A 14,504-nucleotide genomic window follows, 5' to 3' on the forward strand; every position below is an offset into this window, starting at 1 on the left:
AAGGAACAATCTCTTCCCTTTTCTCTATGTGAAATCCTGCAGGACCACAGGGCTGCCCCAAACACAGCTCCACTCACTTTGAGACAACACTTTCTCCACAGGTTTAGGTGAAATAACCCAACTTCTAAACAGGCAGGTGGAAAAAAGATCCCAAGGAACCCTCTGGAAACAACAATGTTGGTGAGGAACATATTTGTGAAGGGAATAAAAAAATCCTTACAAAAAGTATTTGTGAAAGGTGTTACCCTTATCATTTTACTCCAATGACCCAGAAATCAAGAGATGAGCAGCAGTGTCAAATGAACTCACTGTCCCCAGTACAGCCTGCTTAGCTGGTCTGCTTAAAAACCCCACACTCATCACAGAACCACGGAATGGTTTGGTTTGGAAGGACCTTAAAGCTCATCCAGTTCCACCCCTGCCATGGCAGGGACACCTTCCACTATCCCAGGCTGCTCCAAGCCCCATCCAGCCTGGCCTTGGACACTTCCAGGGATCCAGGGGCAGCCACAGCTTCTCTGGGCACCCTGTGCCAGGGCCTGCCCACCCTGCCAGGGAACAATTCCTTCCCAATATCCCATCCATCCCTGCCCTCTGGCAGTGGGAAGCCATTCCCTGTGTCCTGTCCACCCAGCCCCTTGTCCCCAGTCCCTCTGCAGCTCTCCTGGAGCCCCTTTAGGCCCTGGAAGGGGCTCTGAGGTGTCCCTGGAGCTTCTCCTCTCCAGGTGAGCACCCCCAGCTCTCCCAGCCTGGCTCCAGAGGGGCTCCAGCCCTTGGGGAATCTCCATGGGCTCCTCTGGACTCTCTCCAGCAGCTCCATGTCCTTCCTGTGGTTATAACAACTCTTCCCACAGAGAACACTCTTCAGGCTCTTACAGGTGAAAATCTGACACTTAAAAATGTCAAACCCTTATTCCTTCTCACTTATACAAACGTAGCAGCTCCTTTGACCAGAGAGAAGACAAGAGAAGAAGATGTCCAAGTGACAGGAGTGAAGAACTGGCATGGTTGTGTAGCAGCTCTAAGGAGTCCAAGATGCATGAAGAGATTTTTAAAAACACTTCTCAAATCCTTCACTGTCAGCAGAGCCGCAAATAAACCTTTATTTATCTCAGCCTCCAGACAAGTCCCAATAATACCCAGGGAAAGGCTCTGAATCACAGTTGTTTGTAGCCCCAAGTGAAGGAGTCTCTGGAATTATGCACATATGCAGAGCTGGAAATGGGAAGCACCAGGGCAGGCAAAAAAAGAAAGTGAATGTAAAGAATAAAACAATTATTCAGCAGATTTCTTAAAGGGGTACCTCTACTCAGATGCAGCTCCAGCAGCAAGCAAATCCTGCTGATTTTTCTCCAATATCTACTTCTGCCTGGCAGGATTAAGCCCATTACCATGGGAAAACTGTCCCAACACCTGGCTACACAAAGTGCAATGGGGACAGGATTATACCTTAACCAATACATTACAGCAGCCAGACCTAATTTCCAAGGGGGTGTGATTATACTACACCCTCACCCCTTCTCAAAGAAAAGAAAAATAAGATTGAGATACTCTAAATTTTATTCCTGGCAACAGCATTAAAACTTGTGCTGGGCATTTAAGAGTGTATAACAAAACCACCATGGGAAACACCATGGGAATAACTAAGATTTTTGTTAATTAAAATGTTTTTAAAGGACAGCTCATGCAGGGAGAACACGCAGTCCAATTAAAGACAAACATGATGTTGACATCTGCAATGCTTCTGCACTTTGGGGGATTTCACAACTGCACTTTGCTGCTCAGCCCTGCAGCTCCTGGGGTGTCCAACTCCTGGGGAAGGTTCCAGGCTCTCTGTCCACAACAGGGGCCTCTGCTGGGCCAATGGAGAATATTTGTCCTGGGGAACCAAAGGGTCACCATGACCCAACCAGCTCCACCAAGCACTAGCAGAAAACCAGGAAAAAGCAGCTTTTGAAAGCCAAAGTTGCCTTTTTCCCCCTGCAGCTTTCCCCAGTTCCAAACCCAACAACTCCTGGGATCGGAGGAATGGCTGATTCCATGAGTGGGAGCAGGAATTGCCTCCTGAGCACTGACCTCACACTTCCACATCTGAGACTGCAGGTCATGCACTTTGTCCTCCTTGTGGTTTCTCTCACACTTGCAAGAAGAAAGCCAAGGAACTGTAGAAAATACAGTTTTATCCCCCATAACCAAAGGATTAGGGAATGGGATGAGGAGCAGCAATTGCAGCTATATCAGGTAGCTGTTTTTGCTGTATCCTCTCCAGACCCTGATTTTAAACACCAGGGAAATCACCACTGAGCCAAACTTCCACGGAAGAAACTGCTCTTCATCCCAAAGAAAAGGTGGAATTGCAATGCAGAAGAAACCTGCTCTGTTCTTACTCAATGAAGCAGCAGGGAACCAGCTGAGCACAACACAGATTCTTCAGGCAAAACATCTCTCCAAAGGGAAAAAACAAAACCCATTCCCCTCTGGAAAGCTGCATCCAATGCTGGCTTTGGCATCCTGACAAGCCAGTACACAAAACAGATGAGCACACTCCTTTCTCCAAAGGGAGGACAAAAAGGAACCAGGACAATCCCTCTTGGGAAGAACTCCACGCTGCAATTAAAGCCCTAATAAAATATTAAGTCAAAATGCTAAAAATACACACAGAGATCCAGCCACAAGCTTGGAGATGCTGAAACAAATAAAAGATAATTTAGAGCCTGAATGCAAAGGGTTGGAAGGGGGAAAAGAAATGGAATTCTGGGCATGATCCACTTAGGAGAAGGGTCAGGGAAGATCAGGGAGGGGAAAAAATAAGGAATTTGTGGTGTTGCTAGAAGAGCCTGGAATAGCTCTGGTGGAGTGAAAGTATCCTGAGTGCAAAAAGAAAAGAGAAACATGGATAAAGAAAGGAGTCAAATGTGTGTGGAGGGAAGGCAAGATTGGAAAAGAGTTGCTTCACCATAAGCTGTAGGTGCTTCTTAGCCCAGGAGATGCTGCATCATCCCAAAATTCCAGAGGCCAGAGAACCCACAAATAAACCCCAGGGGGTGTCTGGATGAGTAGGCACGTCCTTGACCATCAGAATCAGTAGGGAAAAAGCCAATTGCTTTTCTTCTACTGAAATATTAATATTTACATTTTGGTTGGAACAACGAGGCCTACAAGGGAGAACAGGCACATGCTGCACACTTCATAAATGCTGGAAATGGGATTCCAAAAATTATTTGATATAAATGGGAGTCTAAACATTTTATTTTCATAAAAGAAAGCAGCAAACAACTTCTTTTCTTCCTCTCAAAGAAGAAGGTTGTCATGTTGACACCTGGGATGCAGAGAAAGCCAAGGCAGCAGTGACCCAAATACAAATATAGTTCCTAAGAGGAAATATCTGCTGTCTGATAGAGGATAATGATTTGGGAGGATTTTAGGGCACATTTTACCAGACAGGTATCAGCCTATACACCTCAAAGCTACATTTTCTTCTACTTTGCATATACTAATATATAAATCCAACATGAACAGCAGCTGCTTACTTCCTAAATGACACCCCCTAATAATGTGCAATTAATTCACCCAACTGAACCCAAAGTTCTTGGAGTTTTCAGGTATCCATGCATGGATCTCTGCAGAGCAGTAAACCCCATGGCAGGAGCTTTGTGGTACCTGCCAGATTTTAATGCTTTTTCTGCTGAAATAATTACAACCACCACCACCCATCCATCAGTGACAGCCAGTGGAAATGAGCTTTTCAAGCTCCTTTAGTCAACCTGGAGGCTCAACAATTTTGCCTTGATAGCTTTTAGTCCTCCTGCAGCCTACATTTAGCTGCCCAGGTCTTTGAAATATGGATGTATTGGAATTATTACAGGTCCTGAAAGGGATTATGTGCAACCATTCTGCTAAATGAGCTGTTTCCTCCTGAGAAAAAGCTCTGCTCTTGGAGGAAGCATCTGAGCACAGATCAGCTCTCCTGCTCCAGTTCCCATTCCTGGTTCATCTCCAGAGCTACCCAGGCCTTGCTGCAGAGATGGGAAGGTTCTCCAGCATTAATCATCTCCAGTTTGATGATTTAATAGAGGGGGGATAACTGGGGGGCACACAAAGTCACAACATGACTTGCTGGCCAAAAAAGGAAGCCAGATGCTGAAGCTGAGGCTGGAACTTCCGAGTTCCTACTCTCTGGTTTCTCTGCTCAGCAACTGATTGAGCCAGAAGGGTTCTACAAAGGGTTTGCTTTTATTTTAACTGCACATGAAGGGAATGCACTGAGAGCAGACAGAACCTCAGATTTAGGGGTGTAGCTTTGATGCTGTACCTCAGCTGGCACTGCTGGGGGACAACACCCTCAGCTCCCTCTTCTTCCCAAAACCCTGCTGTGAAGCTGAGCCCACCTGACCACATGCCAGCACTTCCTGCCTGTGCAGCAGCAGCATCCTCCCCATCTCCTCAAAGCACAGCAGCCCTGAGCTCCCCTGGGCCAGGGACAGCAGCCCTGAGCTCCCCTGGGCCAGGGACAGCAGCNACAGCAGCCCTGAGCTCCCCTGGGCCAGGGACAGCAGCCCTGAGCTCCCCTGGGCCAGGGACAGCAGCACAGCCCACATGGTGTCCCCAGGCTGATGGGACAGCCCAAGGAGCTCTGCAGGAACAAGAAGCCCCTGTTCCCCCCTGTCACAATGTGCTAGGTCACCTGCACACAGCAGGAGCTCTCCCCAGAGCAGCTCTGGTTGCCAGCCACAGCCTGAGCCAGCCCCAGGGCCACCAGCTCAGTGAGGCTGACACAGAACAAACAGGAGCTTTCCTGGTAATTGAGCAGGAGCTCCTTGGCAACCACGAGCACCAGGATAACCCAGGGCTCCCCAGCAGGACCTGCTGCAATCCACACACACTTCACTCCTTCCTGAATTAAAGGCTTCAGCCATCACTAGGCACAAGAAAACAACGGCACTTACTGCTAAAAAACGGGAAGGTGGTGAGAGAGGCCATGGAATAAAAGCCAGGATGCTGCTGTGGGAAAGTCAGAAACATCCAAGCTGCAGACGCCCACTGCCTGCTCCCATTTCAGCAGCTCTGAGTGCCTCACACACAACAGGAACACGAGATTCCCTGGATCTGGGCTGCCACTTCCATTGTCTGCTTCCAGCGTGGCTGCTCGCCTGGAAGGCCCAACCTGAGGGAGGTGTGATTTGTTCTGGGAGAAGCCTGGCTGCAGTTCTCCAGCATCTCTGCATCCCTAACCTCACACAGCAGCGTTTCCTGGAAGTCCCTGTTCCTAAGTTGTTTTTGTTGCTGGCAGGATACAAATGCCACATAACTGAAGAATGTATTTCCTAGGAGGCAATCATTGAAATTCCAGCCCCACATGGGAGTTGCAAATGCAATTCCCAAGTGAATGATTTGCTCAGGAGCTCCCAGGGCTTCAAAGATGGTTCATCTTCAGTGGAAGGAACCAAGGTGAAGGAAAGAGTGATGAGACAAAAACATGGCTTATTTGAACAGAAAATAAATCCCTTCAAGGATAGCTCCATGAACAATATTTACTTTGAAGCTGTTAAAAAAATCCTCTAAAAGGATCCTAAAAGGTGAGGAGGAAACAATGTGGTAATTTGTGGTCTGTGGAGGGAAAGCTTGAAGTTGGATCTGCTCTATGTGCTTAGAGATGAACTCTACAGAAACCCACCTGGATTTTACAATATCCTGTTTTCCCTACAGAGACACCACAGCACCCTCACCACCTTCCCCTCAGGAAAGCCTAAACTGGACACTGCACAAGCACTATTTACACACACAGCAGGCAGGAGCAGCCCCAAGAACCACCACACAGAGCTCTCTGCAAATACCTCTGAAAGCAAAGAATGACTAAAGCTTCCTCTGAACCCAAATTTTCAGCGGCATTAAGATTTCTGAGCCATGAGTGGCAACTAAACCATGTTTTGTAAACTTGTAAACTAAGCCAGGCAAACAGGCACTTGTTCTACAACATTTGTAGTGCCTGAGCTCACTGTGCATCCCTGCATTCCCTCCTGCCTTCCCAATTTCCTCCCAAAATTCCTACCCAGTTAATCAGGCTCTAATTCATCCCTGCTCATTCCCTTCCAGACAAACCCCACTAAGGAAAATCTGCTCCCAGCAGCCTGTTATTCTGGAGCAGAGTTTAGTTATGTTTTATTTGTTCCCAGTGTGCCTTCCAGCAGCTCATCTTCACACTTTCCCAACTGTTTCCGGGAAGGAGGGTGCTCTAGCAGCAGAACATGCCCATCTGGAGGCTCCAGGGAAATGGGAACAGAAGGAAAATCTTGCACAGGAATCACATGATGAGTTACAACAGTAAATCCTGCAGCACAGCCCAGGGACTGCTTCTCAACTTCCACAGGCAGGACTTGTGGCTGAGCCAAATAGTGGATGCTCAAGGGAAAAAAAAAAATAAGAAGAAAACAAGGTGTAATTCAGGAGGATAAATGTGTGTGTCCACAGGGAAGAGAGGGGAGAACTACTGAGTCCTTTTGCCACCTGCAATGTGAAGTGCACACCCTGCCCTACCAAATCCTACAAACCATTTATTCACCTTTTTGAACCTGGGGTGCTCACTAAGAAGAATCCACCTCAAAAATGTCACCCTTTGCCTGAAGCTAAAGCCACAAAGAGCTGGGACACGTGGCAGACATGTCAGCAGCCCACCCTGAGCACCCTCAGCCAACTACCATGAACTACTACCAGTATTTACTGAGGAGACCATGTCCCACCCCAGCACATCCCAGATGGAGCAGCAAAACCTCTCCAAGAGGCTCATGAAGCTCAGCAAAGGGGCTACAGAGATCAAAGTTTCAATAAAACAACCATCATCCACCAGGAGCACATCACACAGTGAGCAGATGTAATTATCTCAGCTTTTGGGGAAAGAAATTCACAACCAGGATCCCAAATTCCAGAAGAAAGTGGGTGCAAAGCCTGATCCTACATCACCTAAGGCAGGTTAAGCTGGAAAGGGGTGAGAACCAGGCCAGACACTCCAGCCTGTGCTCAGTGGGACTCTCTGGGTGAGCTGGGGCAGTCTCAGGAGCAGATCCAGGGCTGCTGAAAGCACCTCCCCACTCCCTGCCCACCTGCAAAGGGCACGTTTGGGGCTTCCCTTTGTCATTCCGATAAATATCGGGATAGAAGCTCTCCCTGTGGGTAGAACAAGGGGAAAGCAGGAACAGCAGTTGTGGGATGGTGACAGTGAGCAGCACCCCGCTCCCCTGGAGGCAATTCCCAGCTCCCGGCCCTGCCAGCACCCAAAGGATCAGAGATCCATCCTCGGGCTTCTCATCCAGGGGAAGAGAGGATCGTGCAAATGAGAGCGGGCTGGATCGCTCCCTGTGTCTCCAGCACAGAACAGAATCCAGGTCATTCCTACAGCTTATCCAAGGCTGAACTGGAGGCCGTGAGGGCAAGCCCACAGCTGGCGTCGGAGAATCTTAATCACGAAATGGTTTGGGTTGGAAGGGACCTTGAAGCTCATCCCGTTCCTCCCCCTGCCACGTCCAGGGACACCTTTCAGTGGCCCAGGCTGCTCCAGCCCGGTCCAAGCTGGTCTTGGACATTTCCAGGGATCCAGGGGCAGCCGCAGCTTTTCCAGGCACCCCCTCAGCACCCTCGCTGTAATAAAACCCGTGATTCCCAACACCCCAGGCACCAACACTCCCAGGAGGAATTGGTGTCCTCCCGGCTTTTTCCACCCCGTGACTGCGGTGGCTCGCGGGGCGCAGCCGCCCCTCACCCCCCCGGCCCCGGTGTCCCGGGCCCCGCGGGACAATCCCCCCTTCCCTTCCTTCCTTCCCTCCCGTCCCCGCCCGGGGCCCCGCTCCCCCAGCTCACCATGGCCGCGGCGGCCCCGGAAAGGCTCTAGGCAGGGCGCCGTGCTCTGCTCATCTCATGGCCGGCGGTGGCCCGGCGGGGCCTCCCCGCCCATGCACCGGCGAGCCCCCGCCGGCCGCGCAGCCACGAGCACCGGAGAGCTGCCGGAACCCAGCCCCCGGGCCTCCCCCGGCCGGCGGGACGGGGAGCCCCGGGGCGCCGGGCAGGGCCGCGGGAGGACGGGCGCGAGCGGCGGGCGGTGCGGCCCGCGCGGGTGCGGGGCCGGTGTCGGTGCCGGGGCTACGCCAGGCGCATCCCGGGCCCGCCCCGCCCCGCCCTCCCACCGGAAGCGCTCACCGGCGGCCGCAGCCAATCAGAGCCGGGGCAGCGCCTTCTGCGCATGCGCAGCTTGGCGCGGCGCGCTGCCCGCCGCCATCTTGGAGAAGGGCGCGGCGGCTCGCGGGGCTCTGAGCGAAGGGCACGCCCGGAGCTGCCCCGGCCCCGCCCCCGCTCCACTGCGCATGCGCACAGGGCGCTTTCCCGCGCGACAGGAAATGAGAACTGATTGGGCTGAATCTTTGTGGGCGGGGCTATGTTGTGACACGCCCTTTGTGGGCGGGGCCTGGAATGGGAATGGGAATAGGAATGGGAATGGGAATAGGAATGGGAATAGGAATGGGGTGGGATGGGATTGAGGATGGGATAGGATGGGGAGAGGGATATGGATGAAGGTGGGATGGGATTGGAATGGAGATAGAGATGAGGATGGGGAGAGGGATGGAGCTGGAATGGGAATGGGGAAGGGTATGGGTTATGGATGGGATGGGGATGGGAATGGGAATGGGAATGGGAATGGGAATGGGGATAGACCCAGACCTGGGCCAGGGCCTGGACCTGCGCTGCAGCTGGAGCTGGCCCTAGAGCTGGTCCCTAGGGCTGCCTGTGCTGCCTCCTGTCCCCTGAAGAGCTACCAGGGCTCCGGAGCTGGATCCTGGCTTTGTGCCCCTGTAACTAATTAAGTAATTAAATGAACCAGGGCAAGGTAAACCCCCAACACTTCCAGCCCTCCTCAGCAATGACAACACAGCTCCACAGCATGGAATCCTCTGCTATTCCCATGTCCCATGTTCGTCTCAGCCTGGAGCTCTTTGTGGCCGTCAGTTTTCTATTGCCTGACCTGGCCAGGAGTGAAGACATCAGTGGGGACACCCAGATCCACTAATCCAGGGATTGATGTCAGGAAAATTGAAATCCAGTCCCTAACTGCTCACAAAATCAAGGAGCTGTGACCCACTGGAACTCCAGACCAGTGAGGGTGATACAGATCCAAGTATTCCTTATGGTTCCCAAATTCCTGTGGCACCTGCAGTGACAAGAGGTGGCTCAGCCTGATGGCTTAATGGGCTTTAGAGGGGACAACAGCCCTGTGGGGACATTGCAAAGGCTGGCACTTCCTTTAGAGGATTAAACACCGGGAGGAGGGAGAATAAACCATCTGTGGGGCTGGAACTGTCCCCAGGGCTCCACAAGGAGCTTAGGGCTGAGCGGTCCTGTGGGGAGTCCAGGAGGATTTTCCGTCACAGAGGATTTTATTTCCACACTCTCAGCAGAGCACTGACCCCAACAGGCCCCAGTCCTGCTCATCCCTCCAGGGAAAACGCTGTTCCTGGGCCAGGCTGCGTGGTGGAACCGCCAAGGGAGGAGCAGGAGAGGAGACACAGCCTGGATGTGCTGATGGATCATCGTGTGCGCCCCCAGGCAGAGCCCCAGCTCCAAAACCTCTCTGCATCACCTCCAAACCTCCCAAAAACCTCCAAAATGCCCTACAACACCTTCCAAGACCTCCACAACCTCTCCAACCCCTTTGAAACCTCTCCACCCCCTCCAAAACCTCTCCATCACCTCTGAAACTCCTCCAACCCCTCCAAAACCCCTCCAACCCCTCCAAAACCCCTCCAACCCCTCCAAAACCTCTCCAACCCCTCCAAAACCTCTCCAACCCCCCAAAACATCTCAATCACCTCCTAAACCTCTCCAACCCCTCCAAAACCTCTCCAACAACCTCCTCAACCCCTCCAACACCTCTCCAACAACCTCCTCAACCCCTCCAACACTTCCAGAACCTCTCTATCTACTCCAAAACCTCTCCATCACTTCCAAAACCTCTCTAAAACCCCTGCAACCTCTCCAAAATATCTCCAAAAGTTGTCCAACACCTTCAAACCCTCTCCAAACTCTCCAAAACCTCTCTGACATGTCCAGTACCTTGCCAAAACATTGCAAATATTTTCAACACCTTGACTCCAATATTTTCAACCCCTTGAATGCCTCCAAAACTTCTCTGACTCCTCCAACACCCTCAAAATCTCTCAGGTCTCAAGACCTTCAAAGCCCCCTTGAGCACCTGCAGAATCTCTCCAGCCTTTCCCAAATCTCTCCAACATCCTTAAAACCTCACTGGAACTTCCCAAATCCATCCAACACCCTCCAAACCACTCCAATGCCTCCAAAATCACTTTCCTAATCCCTTAAACACCTCCAAATATCTCCCAACATTTTCAAAATATCTTCAGCATCTTCAAAACTTCCCCAACACCTCCAAACTTCTGCAAAATTTCCACCACAGCCAAAAACCTTCTATTGCCTCCAAAACTCCTCCAACGCCTTCAAGCCCCTCTGACTCCTCCAGAACCTCTTGAAAACCCCTTTAACATGTCCAAAACCCCTCTGACACCCCCAAAACACCTGCAACCTCTCCAAAGGTTCTCCAAAGTCTCCAAAACCTCTCCAAACCCCCTTCAATGTTCCAGACATCTCCAAAAACCCTCCAGTACCTTCAAAATTTCTCTAAAATCTCCAAAACTCCTCCAAAACCCTTCCAAAAATTACTCCAGCATCTCCAGAACCTCTCCAAAATCTCTGCAGTATTTCCTAAGCCAACAAAACTCTCAGATGCCCCCAGGACCTCTCCAACACTCCCAAAATCACTCCAACGCTTCCAAAATCTCTCCAACATTTCCAAAACCTCTCCAACACCTCCAGAACACCTCTGACTTCTCCAAAACTCCTCTGACACCTCCATATCCTCTCCAAAACTTCCCCAATATTCCCAGCACTACCAAAACCCTCTGATGCCTCCAAAACCTCTCCAGCACTTCCAAAACCATTACAACACCTCCAAAATCTCCCCAACACCTCAAAACTCCTCTGGCTGCCCCAAATCCACTCCAAGACCTCTCCAAGCTCCCCAGGCGAGCCGTGGGGTGTCTGTGTTGATCCGAGGCTGGAGCTGCCCGGATTCTCCACCTCAGCAGGGCTCCCACTGGGATGTGGAGCCGCGCGGGCTCGTTACCATGGTGATCATTAAAAGGATAATCTCATTATCACCGTTTGTCATCCCGGCAGGGCTGGGCGTGGACACGTGCTCCGAGGCACCAGGGACAGCAGGGATTGGGACCTCCTGAGCCTCCCCAGGCAGGAGACCTTCTCCTTCCAGCACTGGGGGGTTTGGGGATGGGCTCTCTTGGGGTCTCCAAAAGAGAAGCGGCTCCAGATCCCTGGGATGAGGAGGGAGGGATCCACGGGCACGGAGCAGCTGAGGGGAACCTAAAGAAGGAACCTTCTGCCAAACTGCTGGATCCCTGCAGGGAGATTTCTCCTCTATTCCACTTATCCCTGCCAAGGACAAGGATGTGGAGCAGCTTTCAGGGATGTGAGGATCCTGAGTTTTGGAAGCCTTTGATTTGGAAACATCTGTCCCCAGGTAAAGGAATCCTACAGCATGGAATGGTTTGGGTTGAAAGGAACTTTAAAAGATTTCTCATTTCACCCCCCTGCCATGGGCAGAGACACCTTCCACTATCCCAGGCTGCTCCAAGCCCCATCCAGCCTGGCCTTGGACACTTCCAGGGATCCAGGGGCAGCCACAGCTTCTCTGGGCACCCTGTGCCAGGGCCTGCCCACCCTGCCAGGGAACAATTCCTTCCCAATATCCCATCCATTCCTGCCCTCTGGCACTGGGAAGCCATTCCCCCTTGTCCTGCCTCTCCTGGCCCTAATAAAAGGTCTGTGCCCATCTTCCTTCCAGACACCTTCAGCCACATCAAGGTGTCCCCAGTGTCCTTGTGCCTCACAGAGGAAACACCAGATCTCACACGGCCCCATCAGGGACCTCCTGTTGTTGTTGATCCATGAAAAAACAAGGTGGGAATTCCACATCGGCCTCCAGCATCACTGGAGCATGAGGAGGAGCCTGGGAACATGGCCATGCCAGGCCCTGGGCCTGCTTTATCCCATCATTTCTTAAAGAAAATCAACAGCCCCCCAAACCAGTGATTGTGCCAGTCCTCGCTTCAATCTGGGGCTCCTCCGTCCCTAAAGAGGGAGCAGCAGTGCTTGGATTGTCCCTGGACCAGCCCCAAGGTAGGAGAAGCCATCCACCTTTTTTTTTGTTTTTTAATTTATTTGGTAACTTTATGTTTTAAAAACACAGAAGGAATGGAAATGCCATGGAGCTGAACAGCTGTTTGGGGAGATGAAGGGAACAGGATCTGTGAAAATAATTTGTTACCACATGGTTTATCTCTCAATTTTTATTGCAAACAGGCACCGAAATGCCTGTTCTCCAACCCAATGCACTGTTCCAGCCTTGATTCCATCCCCTTCAATCCCACATTCAAATATTCATCACATTTAATTGCTTTATTCCTGTTTTGCAGCATTTGGGTTCTGCCCTCAGGGTGAGTCTGAGCCTCACGCCAACCCAGCAGCTGGCTGTGCTTCCCCTCACATCCCTCTCCTCTGTTCCCATCTCCTTTATTGTTCCTGCCACAAACTGAGCTGTAACTCATTGGGAATGCCGTGAAAAATGAGCATTTTACTGCCCTGCCACCTCATGCAAAGCAATTTGATGAAAAGGGTTAAACTGTGTTTTATAACTTCAATAAAGCCGCTTGGAAAAGTTTTGTCCACAAAGCCCCACTGCTCCCCACGTCTCCCAAGTTCCTTGGCAAGGAATTTGCTTATTTAGCAAGCTGTAAAAGCCCAGCAGGTAAAAATTCCTGAGGAAAGTGCAGATGTGGATAATGAATAGTATAAACCCGGCAGAGCCTGAGGACAGGGAGCTCTTCCCTGGGATGGCTCCGTGTCCTGCTTTGGTGTGGGGTGGGACACAGGCACCCCCAGCCTGGCGTCCCAGGGGGGGAGGGTGCTCAGATGGGGCTGGCAGCCCACCCCACCCCACATCCCTGTGCTGGCCACACTGCCAGGGCCGTCCAGGGTGGCCATGGTGGCTGAGGAACATCTGTGGCTTTGTGGCCACCACTAGTCCTGGCTGGGTCTTTGTGCCTCCACTCCTGCTCTGTTCCACGCCCCACTGGGATTCATCTGGGATTGTGCTGGGTTTGGGCACTGGTTATATCCCTGGGAATGGTTTCCCAATTCCCTTTGAGGGGTGGCTGCTCCCAGCCTGGGACTGAACGAGCCCATGGGGACAGGGCGCTGACCGGATCCCCCCAAAGGACACATGGATGGGGAGCACAGCAAGAACAAGCTTCAGTCAGGCTTTGTGGATCTGATGTCCCAAAAATATTTGAAAGAGAGCACTGGAAATTCATCCCAGTGTCCCAACCACCCCTTCCAACAGCTCCAGAGGCAGAGGAGCAGGTGGAAGCCACGGCAGTTCTCTCCCTCCACTCTGTTGCAGGCAGGGAGAAAGGACTCGCTTAGGCTGTGGTTTCTTTTGAACCTACGTGAAGCTCAGTCTGTCCCAACCTTCTTCCCAGATCTCAAATCCACCCAGACAGCACAGCACGATGTCCTGACCTGCCCTTCTGTGCCTCTCCCTGCTCTCAGCATCCCACGGTTCTGTGGGACACCAGCAGAGGTGCAGGTGGTGGAGAAGGATGATGGAAACTGGGTTCCCATGGGTAAGGTCTCTCCCTGAGGGGTCTGTCCCTCACCAGGAGCTCCTGTGGGGATCCACCAGGAACCACATGGATTCATGACTGGCCCCTTGGTCCAACATTGTGGTGGGATTTTATTTAATGAGGCAGGAGGGTCCCGTGAGCCAAGCGAGGTGTCCCCTTTTTCCAGGAAGGAGAGAGTGGAGGGTGAAGCCATTAGGGGCTCCCCAGGCCTGGGCACTCTCATCCTCCTCCCTTTTGCTCCAGGTTTCTGCTCCATTCCGCTCAGCCCATTAGCCAAGGCATTAAATTTTAACATTTTTGTTGTTCCTGCAGCATGCTCCTGGTGAGTGGGTGCCTGGCTGGGTGCCAGGGCCCTGGAGCCAGGGGACCAGGGGGCCTGGGGGACCTCCCTCACTGCAATGCCTGGGGGATGCTGATGATTCTTCCCCCAGCACCCAAGGACCAGCATGGGAAGAGAATCATCGCAAACACCCTGCACAGCCCCAGTGGAGCCAGGCTGGGAGAGCTGGGGGTGCTCACCTGGAGAGGAGAAGGCTCCAGGGACACCTCAGAGCCCCTTCCAGGGCCTAAAGGGGCTCCAGGAGAGCTGCAGAGGGACTGGGGACAAGGGATGGAGGAACAGGACACAGGGAATGGCTTCCACTGCCAGAGGGCAGGGATGGATGGGATATTGGGAAGGGATTGTTCCCTGGCAGGGTGGGCAGGCCCTGGCACAGGGTGCCCAGAGAAGCTGTGGCTGCCCCTGGA

General features: G+C 52.1%; 1 protein-coding gene across 4 annotated transcripts in view; it reads right to left on the reverse strand.

Annotated features, from left to right (window-relative positions):
- The window catches only part of XPO6 (exportin 6), a 55,468-nt gene extending 47,472 nt beyond the window's left edge, over window positions 1-7,996 (reverse strand). For 3 of the 4 annotated variants that reach the window (XM_015643080.3, XM_033517859.1, XM_015643079.3), the window contains exon 1: window positions 7,852-7,994. In XM_015643080.3, coding sequence (XP_015498566.1) covers window positions 7,852-7,854 — 3 coding nt within the window. In that variant the 5' untranslated portion in view covers window positions 7,855-7,994. Of the gene's footprint in view, window positions 1-7,851 lie in introns of all 4 variants that reach the window. The other variant, XM_033517860.1, reaches the window with a different exon arrangement.
- Window positions 7,997-14,504: the final 6,508 nt, after the last annotated feature.

The sequence above is a fragment of the Parus major genome, chromosome 14, assembly GCF_001522545.3.
Source record: "Parus major isolate Abel chromosome 14, Parus_major1.1, whole genome shotgun sequence".
In the NCBI taxonomy this organism is placed as follows: Eukaryota; Metazoa; Chordata; class Aves; order Passeriformes; family Paridae; genus Parus; species Parus major.